This window comes from Pseudopipra pipra, chromosome 1 (genome assembly GCF_036250125.1).
Source record: "Pseudopipra pipra isolate bDixPip1 chromosome 1, bDixPip1.hap1, whole genome shotgun sequence".
Lineage (NCBI taxonomy): Eukaryota > Metazoa > Chordata > Aves > Passeriformes > Pipridae > Pseudopipra > Pseudopipra pipra.
In genome coordinates this window covers 44,314,835-44,331,841 of record NC_087549.1, presented here as the reverse complement: position 1 = coordinate 44,331,841, position 17,007 = coordinate 44,314,835, and the positions used below count along the sequence as shown (strand labels likewise).

At 37.0% G+C, this 17,007-nt stretch overlaps 1 protein-coding gene across 5 annotated transcripts in view; it reads right to left on the bottom strand.

Annotated features, from left to right (window-relative positions):
• The window catches only part of TRAPPC8 (trafficking protein particle complex subunit 8), a 52,009-nt gene that overhangs the window by 24,144 nt on the left and 10,858 nt on the right, over window positions 1-17,007 (bottom strand). For all 5 annotated transcript variants that reach the window (XM_064654327.1, XM_064654301.1, XM_064654319.1 and 2 more), the window contains 13 exons: window positions 16,289-16,378; window positions 14,790-14,964; window positions 14,252-14,405; window positions 13,061-13,142; window positions 11,373-11,620; window positions 9,696-9,811; window positions 8,931-9,081; window positions 7,545-7,645; window positions 6,004-6,109; window positions 4,357-4,488; window positions 2,177-2,401; window positions 1,020-1,128; window positions 134-328 (listed from right to left, as the gene is read on the bottom strand). In XM_064654327.1, coding sequence (XP_064510397.1) covers window positions 134-328; window positions 1,020-1,128; window positions 2,177-2,401; window positions 4,357-4,488; window positions 6,004-6,109; window positions 7,545-7,645; window positions 8,931-9,081; window positions 9,696-9,811; window positions 11,373-11,620; window positions 13,061-13,142; window positions 14,252-14,405; window positions 14,790-14,964; window positions 16,289-16,378 — 1,884 coding nt within the window. The remainder of the gene's footprint in view (window positions 1-133; window positions 329-1,019; window positions 1,129-2,176; window positions 2,402-4,356; window positions 4,489-6,003; window positions 6,110-7,544; window positions 7,646-8,930; window positions 9,082-9,695; window positions 9,812-11,372; window positions 11,621-13,060; window positions 13,143-14,251; window positions 14,406-14,789; window positions 14,965-16,288; window positions 16,379-17,007) is intronic.

Here is a 17,007-nt window from a genome sequence, read left to right as displayed (position 1 = left end):
CTCACAGCATTCATGTGCAAACAACTTGCACAAGAACACTGGTTCAAGTCTACAGTAAGACAGGAAATACTGTACAAATTTACCTAACTCACTTTATTTCTTTATTAGTGAAGCGTAAAAATCTTGACTTTACCTTCTATCACAGCAAGTGGAAATTTGGAGTTATCCGAGTAGCGATTTAAACAGAACTGTGTTGGTTGAAAGTTTGAAGGTATTGTTCCTTTATTTATCACAGACACAACCTGCTCTTCAAGCTCCTTCCACTGCTGTGATGATTCTGAGTCATACTCCTGATCCAGACTTATGTGCGTAGCTGCCTGCTTTTCACCTGGTAGGAGTATAGCAGTTTTAGAAGACAAGAAAAGCTGCAACACAGGGCTCCTCTGGTGGTTTGGTAAGTATTCTTAAAATATTTTAAGTTTAGGTCACTACCATTTTTATGTTACAATTGATTTAAGACAGTGAATTGCAAGACAACTTGAAATACACAATGGAAGACAATACTGAGAATAATTTGAGTATAGCTGTATTTGGAAATTGTGGACTTCCCAGATTATAGCATGCTACATGGTATATTCAGGTTACAGATAATTTTTACTTCAGGATGGACTAGAGCCCCACAGTACAGCCATGGTTTATGTAATAATTTCTTTACATTCAGGAATCAAAGTGTTTCAAACGTTTAATCCAAGAGCAAATTAACTGTAAAGCTAATTTCTAGCACTGCCACTAGCATTAATAATCCCTTTCATGAAGTTCATTACAGACTTGCATAGAAGCTTTCCAGGTATGAAAAACAGTGGTAGTCAGCACAACCACATACATGGATTTCGTGTTTACACAGGAAGTCTGGAAACATCTAGCAAGTATAAGCTTTTCTTTCGAAATATTTTTTAAGAAGTTACCCCGTCACATTAGTTTTACATAATGACAGAATTTTTTTAAATAACACCAAGTGTTGCATATATTTTGGTTCCCCAAATAAGGGACTTCAATCTGTTCACATAAGATTTTCTAACCTTCTGCTGGTCTTCGATCATGCCCGAAGAAAACACGGGTTGCTGAGCTGTTAATATATGGTAAAGGAAGCTGTGGCAAGGGACCATCAGGTGATAGCTGGGTTGCATTCTGGAGCAAAGGAGGAAAAAAACAGCATCATGCCATTATGCAAATACATGGATCTCCGTGCTGCACATTAGCAATGGCTGAACAATAAGGAAGCCAAGTTAAAAGCACTCAATGTTTGAACAGGGAGCACTTTTAAAATGGTATAATTTCCATTAACTATTTTGACAGTCTGAAGGAGAATTTTTTTCCTTCAATAAGAATTAACAGTTTGTGAATTCTTTACAGAAAAAGAGAATAATTATTTTAATCCATCGCTCTAATCCCTGTTGTGGTTGCATTACAAGCTTTATGTGATGCAAAGCTTGACTCTAACTCAGGATTTGATAAACTGCACTAACTACCCCACCACCACTAAACAAGATTCTCACCACAGCTGAGCTATAGACTCAAACACCAGTCTTTTGTAAGGTCTACCATAACTTAGCAAACACCACAGAAATTCTGTTTATAAGCTTTAAAATACAGTAGGTATCTACATGGCTGCAATTTGCATGGTGATAACAGCAGTGAACACCCCATAATGTATAGGGTATATATTGCAATCCAGAATCACTCATGAACTTACAGCCAACTCAATGAGTCACTCAATCTATAAATACATGTATTAAAGAATAAAATTCACTGTAACATGGAGGGTGACAGAGCTACCTAGTCTTTATGACATATTTACTATCAAAAGCCTCAAAAATTATAAATTGAACAAAACAGATCCACTTCCTCTAAAAAAGCTACTGAACTATCATAACCTGGAATTCAGCTGTGACCTTAAAAAGAAGACTTCATTTTAATAAAAATACATACATTACAACATACACTGTTGTAATAAAAGACACCAACACCAATCAGTGAAAGTGCGCTTAGTACATATATGAGATGCAGTGTATATGGGTTTTTTGAAGCCTGACATAAAAAATTAACACACCAACTAGATAAAAAACAACCCTGGGACACAGCAGGTAAGATAGAAAATCATTTAATGACTTAGTAGAAAACTAGTGCTAATAAAATTACTGATTACTCAAGGAACGAAGACAATGTAGTCATTTACCTTATAAACATAAAGATATTCTCTTAAAAAAGCTCCTTGTTGAGCTGGAGGTTGTTTACTGTCATTGATCAAAATATGCCTGAAGGCAGAGACAGCATTGTCCAGCTGACGAAGCGTAAAGGACTGACGGCCAATAGTGAAGTTAATATGGTCTTCTGCAAGAGACCAGCCTTTCCCCTTGTAAACCTGCATGGCTTGACAGTAGCAACGTAAGGCGTGTTTTTTCTGCAAGAAAAAACTAGTTAATTTCTCAAATAATCCCATTATTCACTCATTGTAATTATAACATTATGAAGATTGAACAGTAAGTCAGAAAAGTTACTGTAGTTTTTCCCACCCCCCCTGCTAAGTGTAATGTTTGCAGAACTAGACTTTGTAGTACCTGGTCAATGCTAATTGAAGCACAGAAGTGTTCATTCTTACAGTATGGAGCCTAGCCTACAGATTAAGTTCATGTTTTTAAAGATTAGGGTAACAGGCAGCAAGATTAAAAAGCAAATAACAAGAAGAGACTGCTTTCAAAAACAGTGCTGTGTTGCTCTAGTACTGACTGCTAAAGCTGACAGAGCTCTACTGCCAAGCCTCAGGACATAAACTAGATTTAACACTTCTCATTCCACTCCGTAACTGAACTTTCGGTGTGACACTCTAAGTCAACTGTTGCTCAGCAGACATATCTGGGACAAAATCCATGCCAAGCAAACCAACAAAACACAGCCCTACAGAACATACAAGAAAAGTCACCCATCATATGAGCCACTGGGAGATGGATGTTCCATTCCCAATCAGCTCCACAGTTCCTTTCCTGCACATACATCAGGACCTGAGCACTCAGTCCCAAATCTAGGTATTGAACAGCTGCACAGACATTCACTGTACAGATAAGTCTCAGCTTCTGAAAAATGGGAACAGTAGTCCCTTATTTACAGCAGTAGTGGGAAAAAAAATCTAAGATATGTTCAAATTGGTGTGGTGATGACAGCAAAGTACAAACAGTAAATCCTTAACATCAGCACATACTAATGACACTTTAAAATAAGTTATTATAGTACGCAGTTAAGCAGCCTGGCTGACTTCTCTTCAGTAGTATTTTATATTTTGGTGCCTCTAAGGATATGAAAAAGAAAAAAAAAAAAACCACCTACATTTCCTGTAACACTGAAAAAGCATTTCTTGGAAACCAGAGTTTCTACAAACATCAGACACAAACAAGAGAGCTGTCACATGAAGTCAAAACTTACAAAAATGCATGCACTTTTCCAGGCAAAAAACTCTGATCAATAGCTGTCAGTACTGTACTGTACTGTCATAACAAGACAGGGAAACTACTCCATGAAGAAAACCAAGAAAGGGAAGAAGAATTCCTACTATTCTTCACATCACAGAAGCCAAGTATACAACAATACTTTTTTTGGTCCTTACCAGGACAATGAAACTGAGATTGAGTAGAGTGGGAGAAAAAAAATCCAAGGCCATAGGGCTTTGTTTCAAACAGAATTTTGATGCCTGTGTTCTTTTGCAATAACAACCTCAGCAGGAATCAAGCACAAGCTATCTTTAGAAAGTGCATCCCACAACTGAGGCAGAAACAAAGTACACATGTTCTGTCCAACAGACTATGAGTTTATTTACCGTAGCTAGAGAGAGTTGCCTGCAAAGGAAAGCGAATGGAAGTAAAAACAATCTGATATGTATTGGTTTAATTACTGCTAAAGCCTAGGCAGCCACAAAGAGACACTTAAGTTTGTCTTGTATATGCTCACATATCTGCCTCTCAAATAAGCTCACGTATATTTAAGGCACCAGGAAAAACGATATCTAATTTTTGCTATTATTCTAATAAAGTTTAACAAATACTTAACTCCTGCAATTCACTCTTATCTCAAGAGTAAAAATACTCTTTTGCTCAAATAAAAAGTCTTGTATTTTACTGTGTACAAAATGAGACCCAGAAATGACACATTACTTAAGTCTCAAGTCTGTGATCTTCAGCATTACTTCAAATACAGAAGTAAAAGGCTAAGCTGACCAATGCAGAAGTCATTTTCAGAGGATCAAAGAGCTAAATACTGCTGCCACAAAAGAAACCAAGCATCTTTTTCCAGACTAATGACATGTTCAACATGTTTTTCAAGTATCAAATACTGGCCATATTGTCCATGTGGAAAGATAATACTTACCTGGCCTGCTTTACTAAACCTGTGGCCAGCCAATATCATATGAAATGCAAACTTTCTAACCATGGGACTTTTCATGTTTATAAAACAATGGGCTGCCTGCTCCAACAGGAGTGCACTGCGAAGATCTGAATCCTATTGAAAAAGAAAAAGAAGAATTAGACCTCAGAGTTGAATACAAGCAAAAATAACAGTGGCCTTGTTTTAATGGTAAGGGGGACAGTAAGTGCAATAGTACTGTGAGGTTGAAGATTCTTTTATATAAAACCATTATATGCACACGTTGAGCATAAAAAAAATAAGACTAGAAGTATTTTTCACTCATATATGTCTAATGTTCAATACCATCATGTTTCTATTTTTTTCAAATGGAGAGATTTATATACAAGCCTGTTTCAGTATGAGTGACAAAAGAACTATTTTCTGCTTTTGCAGTTACTCAGGCTACAGTTTCTAACACCTACCATTACCTCTGAAGCACTCTGCTACTCTTTCCCTTCCCTCCCCCTGCAGATATTAAGGCTAGAAATAAAAAGTAAGACCTCTAAAAGGATGAAGGAAAAATAAAGGGAGCAATGGAATTTGGTGAATGTGTATCACAAGAACCTGGATCATTTCTTAATAAAGTACAATTTCTTATTATTTCCCCATTCTCTTCTCCTGTCAAGGTACAGCTATATTGTTTTAACTCCTCAGAACAGATCTACTTGATTTTAACACAGTTGAACTCCATGCTATCAGTGATGGCCAAGTATGTGTCTGGACTACAAATATACTCTGGGACACCTATATAGTATCCTATGAAGATTTTCCTTGCAACTACAAAAAGGCACCACAGGCATACTACATGTACTTTTAAGTTGTAAAATGATTGTGCAGAGTCAATAGTACTAAAATTCTTTGCTTAAATATTCTGCTCTCATAAATGTTGGTAGCAAACTTAGGTTGAAAGGACAAGAATGAAGCTACAGAACATTTATTCCATGCTCAATCTATTCCAGAAAAGTCTCAGAGGCATCACATATGGTGCAGCTAGCCACAAAGTCAGAACTAACTGCCACTTAGACTTTCCTCTAAGCTACAAAGGAAATGCCATACTATTACTGGCATTACATTTTGTTTTGCTCTTTTTCAAGCAAGACAATTTCTAGGTTAGAAGCTAATTCCATGCTTAATTTCCACCAATTAATATCACAGTTTCCACTTATGCAATAAGATCCGAATGGTTCAAAACAGCTGAGCTATGCCTTACTTAAACTATAAAGAACTTTTGATTATATATAGAAGAGTATCCATTATGGCTCTAGCAAGTCATGCTAATACTTTTAACACACGAGTTCTTAAACTGGAAGTACACTATCCAAGAGCTAAGCAGATGTCAAAGAAAATTAGTTACAAATCCAAAGATAACACATTTAGCATGGTTAAAGAAGTCAAACAAGTTATTTGACTAGAAAGAAAAAGAATAACTGTACTAGTTCCTTCACTTACAGTGTAAACAGTTTTCTTCACTTCATGCTCTATACCTGCTCATTTGCTACCTTTGTCTAGAAAATATTGTAGGACAAGAATCAGAACGTAACCTAGAAGTGCTTGGGTAAGAAAACAAATAGGGAGAGGGCAGGAGTGCAAAAATCTACCAAGTTTTACCTCACTGGTTAAACGAATCAGAAGAGCAGCTGCCTCTGAATATTTGCTTTGACTTTTTAAGATTTCAGCACTAAGCAGTACACAGCGTTCAGCCAGAACCATGTTCCTAAAGTAAAAACATACATGTATTAATATTTATCAAAATAAACCATAGAAAACTTTTCACTTCAAATGTTACTAATTTTCTCCATAGACAGATTGAGGTTCTGTTGCCCATCCTTCTTTCAGTAAAATATCTGAAAGTTCATTCCCTGCAAAACAACCACATATAGATTGACACAATAAGTGCCATATCCTACCATAAAAGGAACTTTCTGAAACTCAAAGCTAGAGAGCATTTTCGAGGACAGTAATCTGTTTATAAAAATACCAACTAAAGTGATCTGATAAACAAGAAGTCCAACAGCTAGAGCCACGTTGTACTGGGTTGACTTTGGCAGGTACCAGGTGCCCACCAAGCTTTTCTATCACACCCCCAGCTCAGCAAAAAAGGAGGAGATTAGGTTAAAAACCTCATGTGCTGAGATTGTAACTGGTGAGTGATCTCTCTGCCCCTGTCATAGGCAAACCAGACTTGGTTTGGAGGAAGATTAAGTTATTTACTGTCAATAACAGAATAGGATATTGATAAATAAAAAGAGAACTAAAACACTTTTCCCTGACAACTCCTTTTCCAGGCTCATCTTCGCTCCCAGCTCTTCTACATCCTCCTCCCCCAAGCAAGGCAGAGGGACAGAGAAAAGAAGTTATGGTCACTTCATAACATTTCTCCCCTGCTGCTTCTTCCTCCACATCTTCTTCCCCTGCTACTGAGTAGGGTCCCTCTCACAGATAAAGTTCAAGAATTGCTCCAGCATGAATCCTTTCTGCAGTGTACAGTCCTTCAGGACTGACTGTTCCACTGTTGTTTCCCCATAGGCCACAGTTCCTGCCAGAAATCTGCTGTGGCATAGGCTCTGTACAGACTACAGCCACCTTCAGGGTTCATACACCTGCTCTGGTACTGGGACCTCCATGGGCTGCAGGTGGAAAATCTGCTTCATCATGGTCTTCACCACAGACTGCAGGGAAGCACCATCTTCCTCTCAAGCCCCCTTGATTTCTGCAGGACTGTTTCTCTCATCTTCTCACTCCTTTCTCACAGCTGCTGCACAGCTATTTTTACCCTTTCCTAAATATATTATTTCAGAGGTAACACCAGCATTGCCAACAGGTTCAGCTTTGGGCAGCTCTTTTGGACCTGAGTGAAAAGTGACTGACACAAGGGCAGCTTCAGTTGTTTTTTCACAGAAACCTTCCCTGCAGCCACCCCACTACCAAAGTCTACCATGTGAATTCAATATATAAGTTTAATAAAGCCCTCTGTCAAGAACAGCACAGATCTCCTTTCATGTCATCCTATATTACCTAACATACCGTACACTTTGAAAAGTTACCATCATTCTGTGATGTCATCTGGCACTATGACTGTGCAGGGGAAGAAAGTTAAGCCACCAGGTCTTTCAACTTTCATTGGATCAGTACAAAAGTTACCCACATACTTGCAGATATCTCGATAGGTCTGAATTGCTGTTTCCATATAATGAGCAGGATACGGCCTAGGAGCCCCCGGCTGAAGAAAAGCTGATACTGCTGCCATTTCCTACAAGAGTAATTCAATACTGTCACTGCAGTTTTTTCAACAAATTGTAAACATCAAAAGAACACGTTTCAACAGCTACTAGTTCGAGATCATCTAATCAACTACTGGCACACAGAAGTGTATTCAACACACTGTACCTGATGAAAGGTTTAATACAATAGTCTCTTTATGGCTCTCCTTGTAATTAGCCAGACAGTAGCAGGAGTTACATACAGAAGTGTCTGCAGTTGACAGTACCCCCAAAATTATGCAGAAGCATTGAGTCAGTACTGCTTTACAAATCCAAAAGATAATTTCCTATTGCAGGAACAATCTTTCTGATAAAGTAGCACTGCTGTGCATTTAAGATGAGTACTGTTTTCCAACTTTTGCTTAAATGAAATCACATTATCAGCTTCCAAGGAAGCTCTAGTAAACATGCACTCTGAAATTTTACTTCTTTCTTCATGGGGTGAAGATATGATAGCAAAGTTCTTCTACAGAAAGCAAGGACTAAGACTAGTAGGTTGCAAAAAATTCATCAGGAAGTTAAAATAACTTTTTGGATTATTCAAATGCAAAGCAACTGTGTAGTATAAAAACATACAATTATGTAAAAGTATTACATCAAGATGGGACAGTGCACAAGAATGCTTCCATAGCTCTACGAAGTACAGTTTCAAATTTTATCAAGTTAACCAGACTAAAGGTCTACAAAACATAGCTTCTGAAAACTGTTAAAATGAGCTTCTTATTTTTTCCCAGTAGTCACATTTATCTTGTTGAAAATTATTTTATCAATTCAATTTCTTTAATCTCAGGAGGAAATAAAATGTGTTTACAGTGAAATTCAGTAGTGACACACTCAAACAACACCCCTCAAGTTTTAAGTCCCCCTAAAATAGGTACAATACCATATTCATAGTGACCTAGTCTTTGACTTTATGGCAAATAACTATTTGGCCAAAGTCTAAAAGAGATTCTATAAAACTATATTACATCTGGTTTTGAGTTAACAGTTTAAAGATTCATTTTTCTGGAGGTTGCGTTCCAGGTTTCCTCCTTTCCATATTTCACATTTTAAGAATTAACTTCAGTTTTTATTCACAACTTTATTCCCTTCACGTAACAGCAGAAAATAAGATTTTAAAACACTTTAGAATTTGCTAAATATACGCAGTAAATTTGGGAAGATCCTTATAAATTTGGAGGGAGAGGGGAGAGATTACATTTTGTTACCTTCAGACAAATATTAGAAATTATTAGAAAAGGTTCACAGAATGTTTATGTTATGTGAAATACCAACCAGTGCTCCAGCTGCATAAAGCATTGCCTGATCATTCAAGAAGTCTTTCTTTGCTGTATGGTAACAGCTATATGCAAGTTCATAGTGTTGCACCAAAAAGCACAAGTCTGCCATTTTCCGGATCTGAAGCTCTGGTGCTTCTGGTGGATATCTATAAATACAAATATTTAAATTCAAAGTCCTCATTTCAATCAAAGGAGCAAGACATGCTCTATAAAGCAACCCTCTCTCATCTTAATATCTATTCACAAAGTAGGAATAAAAACCGCATTGCTTCAGCCTTACCCAAAAAACAGCTAAGAAAAGCAAAGCTGCTTCCTTTCTGCTACATGTACTTTGGTTTTACACCCTACTTCCCGATTAACAAGATCCACTGTTCCACAAGATCCACAAGCAAAGCAAGCACTCCTCTTAGCCAAGAAGTAAAACATACTGAATGAAGTATGCAACTATCACTGAAATTGCTCACTAAGATTAACTAATTGAGCTTAGCAGAGTAGTATGAGAAGGAAAAAACTTGCTCACCTGGCTACAACCTGTTATTTCTCCCCATTTCTCTTAAAAGAAATAAATCCACTAAAAAACTATGCTTTAAGGCAAAAAACTGCACAAAAAACTTTTCATTTCTCCAATTAAAGTCTTTCCCATATTGCTGATTTAGTTCACTTTGCAAAACACCATCAAATAAACACAGGTTTTCCCTTCCCCCCAGAAGAAAGATCCATTTCCACTATAGATCTAAAAATAAGGACTCAGGATACTCACAGCAGACCAGAAGTGTTCTTCAGTTCGTTTATACTTTTCTCTGGAACCTTGCTGCCGCTAAACCATTTTTTAGTAGCAGAAAACAGTGATCTACTCAAGCCTTTCCTAGATATTAACTGCAAAAAGACACTGAATTAGAGCACTACGTTGCAAGATGTAATTAAGTAAGTTAAGCTAATACAAAAAAACCAAGCTTCCTAAATTGTTTCTAATAAAACAGAACTAAATAAAAATAGTAAAATCACTAGGAGCACGCTCCTATACAATTAATCACTGACACCGAGATGGAAGTTGCAATTCATATATTTATTTCAGACAGCTGAGGTTCATTATACTTGCTGTAAACTGCAGACATCATCTTAAGAACTGAAACATTCAATGTATCTATTTGAAATCTAACGGAATATCTAATTTTGAGTGTTAGTCCAACCTAAAATCTAGACTAAATGCATATTAAGAGAGAATCTTCTCCCCATCACCGTCCACAAGAAGCATTACCACATTGTGAACATCAATTTCAAGTGTCAAGGGTACAAGTCATACGTGCAAGAGCAAGGTTACACAACGTTTTTACTTTTAGGTAATTTCCACTAACAAGGAAATTTCCAAAGGAAATTACCATTCCCAAGATCTCAGGCAAACTATATATCTTTTGAAAAATAATTTTAAAAATTGTAACAACTCACTCTTCTTAGCATGATTAGGAATCTATCACTGCATTCCTAAGGGCAAGGCTGTTTGCTACACTTTACTTTTGCACTTTTTTAAATGCTTCTTCGTAAAACTTTTCAAGTGTAAACATGGTCTGCATACACAAACTCCCAAAAGTCAATTCAGAGAGTGAATGTTCCTTACTGGACACGATACTTAGTATCAAAATCCCTCATACTTTAAACTATAACTTGAATAGACAATTCAATCAAAATACACTGCTCAGATAACAGACTGATATTTGGGTCCAAGTGTTAATGCTAAATACAGTAATTTGATTATACTAAGGTAAGTCAATCCATCTCTGCAGCTATTTAAGAGTATATGAAAGTGAAACACTTGTAAAACAAAGGACTTCACTGTGATCAAAATAACTTTATTGCATGTGCTTGATTAAACAGGGGCATGATATTAAATACTGCACTTCCAAAAAGTCCAAGTTTGAGGGCAGTATATTCAGCTGCAAAAAATGCTGAGATCAACACAGTTGCATGATTCAGGGTGTCCATGCATTTCTCCTCTGTCAATAGCAACTGAAATTATGCAGCTTTCTTTGCAGATGATTATTGATAAAATACATTTCTTAAATTTAGTTGTGTATTCTGATGCTAAAACACAAAAAGTCCATTTTGTTCCCTGTGCCAGAATCCTTCAAAAGCATAGAATATAAAGATTTTAGGGGCAAGGACAGATTTCCCTGATAACAGTTCAGACAGGCTTTTACCAAGAAGCCACCTTGCACTGAAGCTGTTGATACAAACTAGTTTTGTTTTTTTTAAAAAGACAAATTAAGCAAAAATTATAACTTCAGCTATTTCTCTTAAATTTTCTTAGTTTTCAGACAGACCACTGAATCATTAGACACCAAAGGAAGTAATACTGTCCAAACAGATTTTTGGATACTTGGAGTTATGCCCAACCGTTTTTCCTTATTATGGCACCAAGTGTTTTTAAGGGCAAACTGACCTGATCATTTAGTTGCCGAATTGTCTTCTCTATGTGTGGCAGAAGTCCCCGGAACGTGAATTCCTGTATGAACTGCCTAATTCGGTCGTGATCTGTGAGTGTTAAACAAGCACCATGAGGCGTTCCAGAATTTGACTTCTTCGAGTCCTGCAACGATGCAGCAGCCTTCGTGTAATCCGCGCTATCCAAACTGCCACTGGGATGATCCAGTTGAAGGGGGTGACTCTTAAAGTTATTTGACAGGCCATCTATTGAAAGATTGAAACCAAAACCCCCATAAGTATGAAGTTACTTAAACATTTTGGGTTTTAAAGGTCATTTTTATTAACCGCCTTCAAAGCCCTCCTTACTCAGAACTCTGTTAAGGAAAGCTATTCACCAATTATTCTGCACTACAGATCAATGCTGAGCAATACCCAAGTATTGCATCACTCCTCAAATTCTTCAGAAAGTTCAGGGAATCTCAAGAACTAAAACGTGGCTAAGTATGTATGGTTTTGGCTCTCAACCACAGTGCAAAAAATCCTCAAGTACGCTGACTAATATCAACATTAAAGGAAAACTACAAAAAACATTAAAATCAAACTAAAACATTCAAGAAAAGTTGAAAATGCAGCAATTGCTACAATAGTGCCATTGGGTCCATTCACTTTCTTCTGCTTACGTTTTATGGTAAAAAAAAAAAATCTCATTTTCCAAGCAATCATGACATAAAAAAATCTCCTACAAAGTCCTCCCAGTTCAGTGAGAAGGGCTGCTCACCATTATTGCATTTAGCTACCCAAACCAGGCTGAGACACCGCTTCACTCTGAGACTTAAACAGTTGTCACATTCATTATTTCTCTTCTCTATAGGAAAATCAACTTGTCCTATCTGACACTGAGCAAAGCTGAGCTGTGAAAGCAAATCTTTAATGGATTTTACTCACGAAATATAAAGCTGGGTATGCAAAGTTCAGTCAGCAGCTCACAGACGACATCTGGGCTGCAGGCCCTAGAAAGATACTTTTATAGGCAACTGCAGGTTCTCCTACATACAGAGGTCTCAGCATGCCTCTCAAGTCAGGTATGAAGGATCTGGGAGGCAGGCCAGACAATGCAGAGTGCCTCACTTCTTCCCTATTTCATGATGCTCCTCATCTGAATCCTACACAGCTACCTTAAAAATTTCTTTGAAAAAGGTCATGCGTTAAATTTGCACTCAATTTCATCTACTGTCCTCTCCCATCCACAAGCTGAGTTGCAAGGCAAGTGCTTCCAAACAACTCACAAACTAAGTCACTACTCTGACATTTACAGACTTAATGCCAAAAACAAAGACAAAAAACCCTCCAGAAGCTCAGGTTTCAAGTTATATCAGAGCACACAAACCAAAACTTATAATTATAAAAATTGACCATTTAATCCTATCTTACTTTTTACTAGCTGCCAGAGTTTGCAGAGAATATACTTTATCTTACAAAATATGAGCCCAATACATCATTAGCCACCTCATTAAGGATATATCTACCAATTGCCATCTATCCAGTAGCTCAGTACCACAGCATTTTATTTGGTGGACACTTACAGCATTTAGAAAACTATTCCTTTGAATTCCCTAACAAATCACGTAAGTGATTACCATCTAACACGTGAGACAGTTGTGTAAATTCTGTAACATCAATGTTTTGATAAAGTTACAAAAATACCTTTAATTTCACTGTCTAAGCCATCTGATATCAAGTGATCAGTATTCTTGCTTGAAACAGCAGTATAATCTTCATAGCAATCCTGCCAGAAAAGAGAAAAAAGGTAGAATTTTAAAACTACTAGATTACATACAAAAGTCAGTAAACAGTACTTGTCAGCTTCAATAACAGCTAACTGAATTATTACAAAACCATGTGTGTTCATATATATTAATTTCTCTAAGTAGTTTCTGAGGCTTTAAGAAACTGTCCTAAAGATGAAAGTTATATTCACCAAATTAAGCAAGTACCTTCTCACTTGCTCAATTAGCATCCCTGTCAGCCAAAGCAAGCAACTCCAGCTCTTACATAGCAATGCCTACAGCAGCAAAAATATACTCCCTAAAGCAGTTCCTGAACAAGTTCTCACATGTTAATTAAAAAAAAAAAAAATCCATGTTAAAAATCTATGTTGCACAGTTGATAGGGGACAGAAAAAAGATCTAATCAGCTTATGATGGAACATGACTTACTGGTTCTTTTAGCTTATAGAATATGAAATGTTTTGACTTTCCAGTGCCACCTAGATTTGGGGAAGAGCTATGCTTTCACAAACCAACCCTTTAATCAGATGTAGTTATAACTGCAGCTCAATCAAAAGCAAACTTGAGAAGGAATATTTTTGGTCCTAAAGCCAAAAATACAGGCATTTATGGCAAACTGAACTCAAGAACACACTAGCACTTGCAATCTTAGCAGATGACAGACCAGATTGGACTGAAAGAAAAACCACACATAGTCCCACAAAGCAACACACCCACACTATTTAACAAAGTACAGAAGACCCAGAAAATAAAAAGCAAACAGTGAAGAAGATGTAAGTAAGTAGAAAGTAGAGTTACTATGAATAGGACATTTCTGAGGTTACTTCCTCTTGTCAGTGTATAAAGCACAAAGTCTTATTTCAGGGCTCTTGTCAGTCTATTTCAGACAGTCTAGTATTTCAGTGTTCCTTACTGTCAACTGTCCTACTGACAGCAGCACAGAGTATAGTTCTTAGAGAGGACTCATCTTATGCCCTCACAAAAAGTCACAGCTATGTCAGAAGTCCATTCTGTAGAAACACATACATAAGACTAAGGTAAAACTTTAACACAACTAAAATGGGCTTTCATATGCACTTAATAAACTGGTTTTAGAATACTATAGTACCTGATTCTGGATAGTATTTTTCTGAAGGTACTGACTCCAAGGATCTGGTATCTGTTCATCTGTTCCTCTATTAGACACTCGAGAATTTATTTTCAGCAAATAGCAACCCTGAGTTCCATACCTCTGCTTCATCTCTTCATAAATGGAGTCAGCTCTGAAAAAGTAAAACATTTACTCTGTGTTGATAATCAAATTAACTTCATTTACTGCAACAAGCTATTTTAGACTATTATCCATAGTAATTAAAAGAAAAATTTTCCCATTTTTAAAGCAGTCCTTTATGCAAAAGTAAAATTGAGAATATTTTGAGAATTAGTTCAGCAAGCTAGCAAAGAAAGCATCTACCTCAAAAGCTGATTCTTTTCATGTAATGTAAACACAAGAAGTAGACCTAAAAATAATACTTAAGGAAATCTGTCTTGATAACAGATTACTGGTAAAGGCATCCTACTGTATGTCTGATCTCAGCAGAATTTATCAACACAAAAATTTCAGTCAAAGAGCTCATCTGTAAATTCACTGAAGGCAGAAGACCCACCTTTGTTCTTCTCCTGTGCTTACATCATGCAGTAACACGTAGTATTTGAGTGTGTTTGGTATAAACCACTTGGGATATGAGTATTCACTACTATGCTGAATCCGATGTTGCTCTTGAGACAGCTTCAGAAACTGCTCCACAGGCTCTGGTTCACTAGAGGAAACTACGAGCATACCTAAATTCATCATTAAGGACATACCAAGGGAACACAGGGACAACCACTGATCATAACAAAACAGGAAGGGATATAAAAGAAAATACATGAGTACAATACTTAAACCTGTAAAACACACTATCACAGAAGTACATGCAACTAGAATTTGGCCTCAGACTCAGTAAAAACCAGCATTTAAACAATCAGTTAACTAACAGCTGTAACACAATGCAAGAGGAATGTGCTCCAATTCTGACACTGAATCCAAGTTGAAGGCGATACATAACAGCTTATCTAAGATTTGAGATAGAGACCAAATGTTCATATAGGAAACATGTAACTGAAATTCATCCCCACTGGACTTTAGCTTTCAACTTCCACAGAGAGCTGGGACTTTAAGTTACTACCTGAGCAACAGCAACGACTGCTATTCATAAACACAGCAACATATTCTGAGTAAAAAGCAGAAGTGTTCAGATTTTTACCTCACTGCAACTACACAATCATTAATAAGGAACATCCTGCTCTGCTACATCTATTCACCAAATCAAAAGACATTAATTCAGAGAAGCCAGAAAGCAAAGTTGTATTTTAAATGCTACTGGAATTCAGAAGTCAAAGGCCAGAATCAATATTTTGTGAAGTTAATTCTACTCAAATAGCTAATGGCCATACCCTTCTACCATACTAAAATGATAATGTACAGTAAACAGAGTAGGTATTATGAAGCCTGCAGCATTATAATTATTGTAAAGCTGATCAATGGCTACACCATGAAACAGTGAGTATTTTTATTTTCCCTGTAGAAAAGCAAATCAGGCCTAAGTTTTGGTCAAAAAAAAAAAAATTAAAGCATTCAGGCATCTTTCTATACTTCTTTTCCAAAATAGCTCAAAGTTCACCAATTTTCCAAAACATCCTCTCCATCTGCTTTAAAAAAAAGCTATAAAAAGCAGCAGGTGCATCCCAAATACACAAACCTCTGTTGTAGATAAGAGACAGTCAACAGATTCCTAAACGGTGACAGCAGAAAATGTTTTAGAGTGACAAAGTTCAGTTTACAGGTTACTGGCTTTAAGTTCACTTTGACACAAAAAAGTGTGTGGAGAAGGGGGAAAACAAACAAACAAACAATACAAACAGCATAAAAAACCCTCTGGCCAAATAATAACCACAAAGAAAAACCTGACACCCTTACGAAACTAGCTTGTGTAGTTGGACATATTGAAAAAAGATATAGGGTTCAAAACATAATTGCAAAAGAGTTACGGCAAAACTTCAGTGTCTCCTACATTACACCTTGTAACAGCCTCCACTGGAGCAGCTGGTAACACTCAAAGGATACATGCAACATAGTGGTTTAAGAATTCGTGATCTGATGCAGGCATGGACTGAAGAAAGCACTCTCTGTAAGACTCAAACCAAGGAGTAGTAGCTGCAATACACAACAAAACAGGACAAATTAGACTATTCAGTGAAACTTCTGCATACTCACTTATGAAAAGGAAATATGAAAGACTACACCTAAAAGTGAAGCTTGCAAACTCTTGACAAGGTTTGCATGGCAGGGGAAAGAAGGGGGAACAGTCCAAGGAGAAAGCATCTAAAATACACACAAGTAGGAGAAACAGTAACACTTTAAATCAAATCCTGTGAAACTGAATAGCATGGTAAGTACCGAATTCCTCAACACTGTAGGCTCACCTCTATTCAGTTGTTAAACTACCTACTCTTTACCACCCCTTTAAACACACACACACACACACACACACACACACACACACAGGAAAGAAAGAAAACAAAAAATTGCTCTAACAGTCACTGAATTTGCTGATCTAGGGATGCAAGAATTGACCACATTTTTGAGGAGCTAAAGATTACCAAAATTCTATCCTGCCTGTTTGTCTCAAGCCTTTGTTAAGTGTTGCGACTTGGCTTGACAGCAGGCCCCTCCCTATGCTTTGCTAAAATAAACAGCTCAGCTGTCAGCTGGCAAAGCAAAGACCCAAGAAGATAAAACTTTGGACCTGAGTTGTGCCATTAATGCCTCATAATTTTAACCTG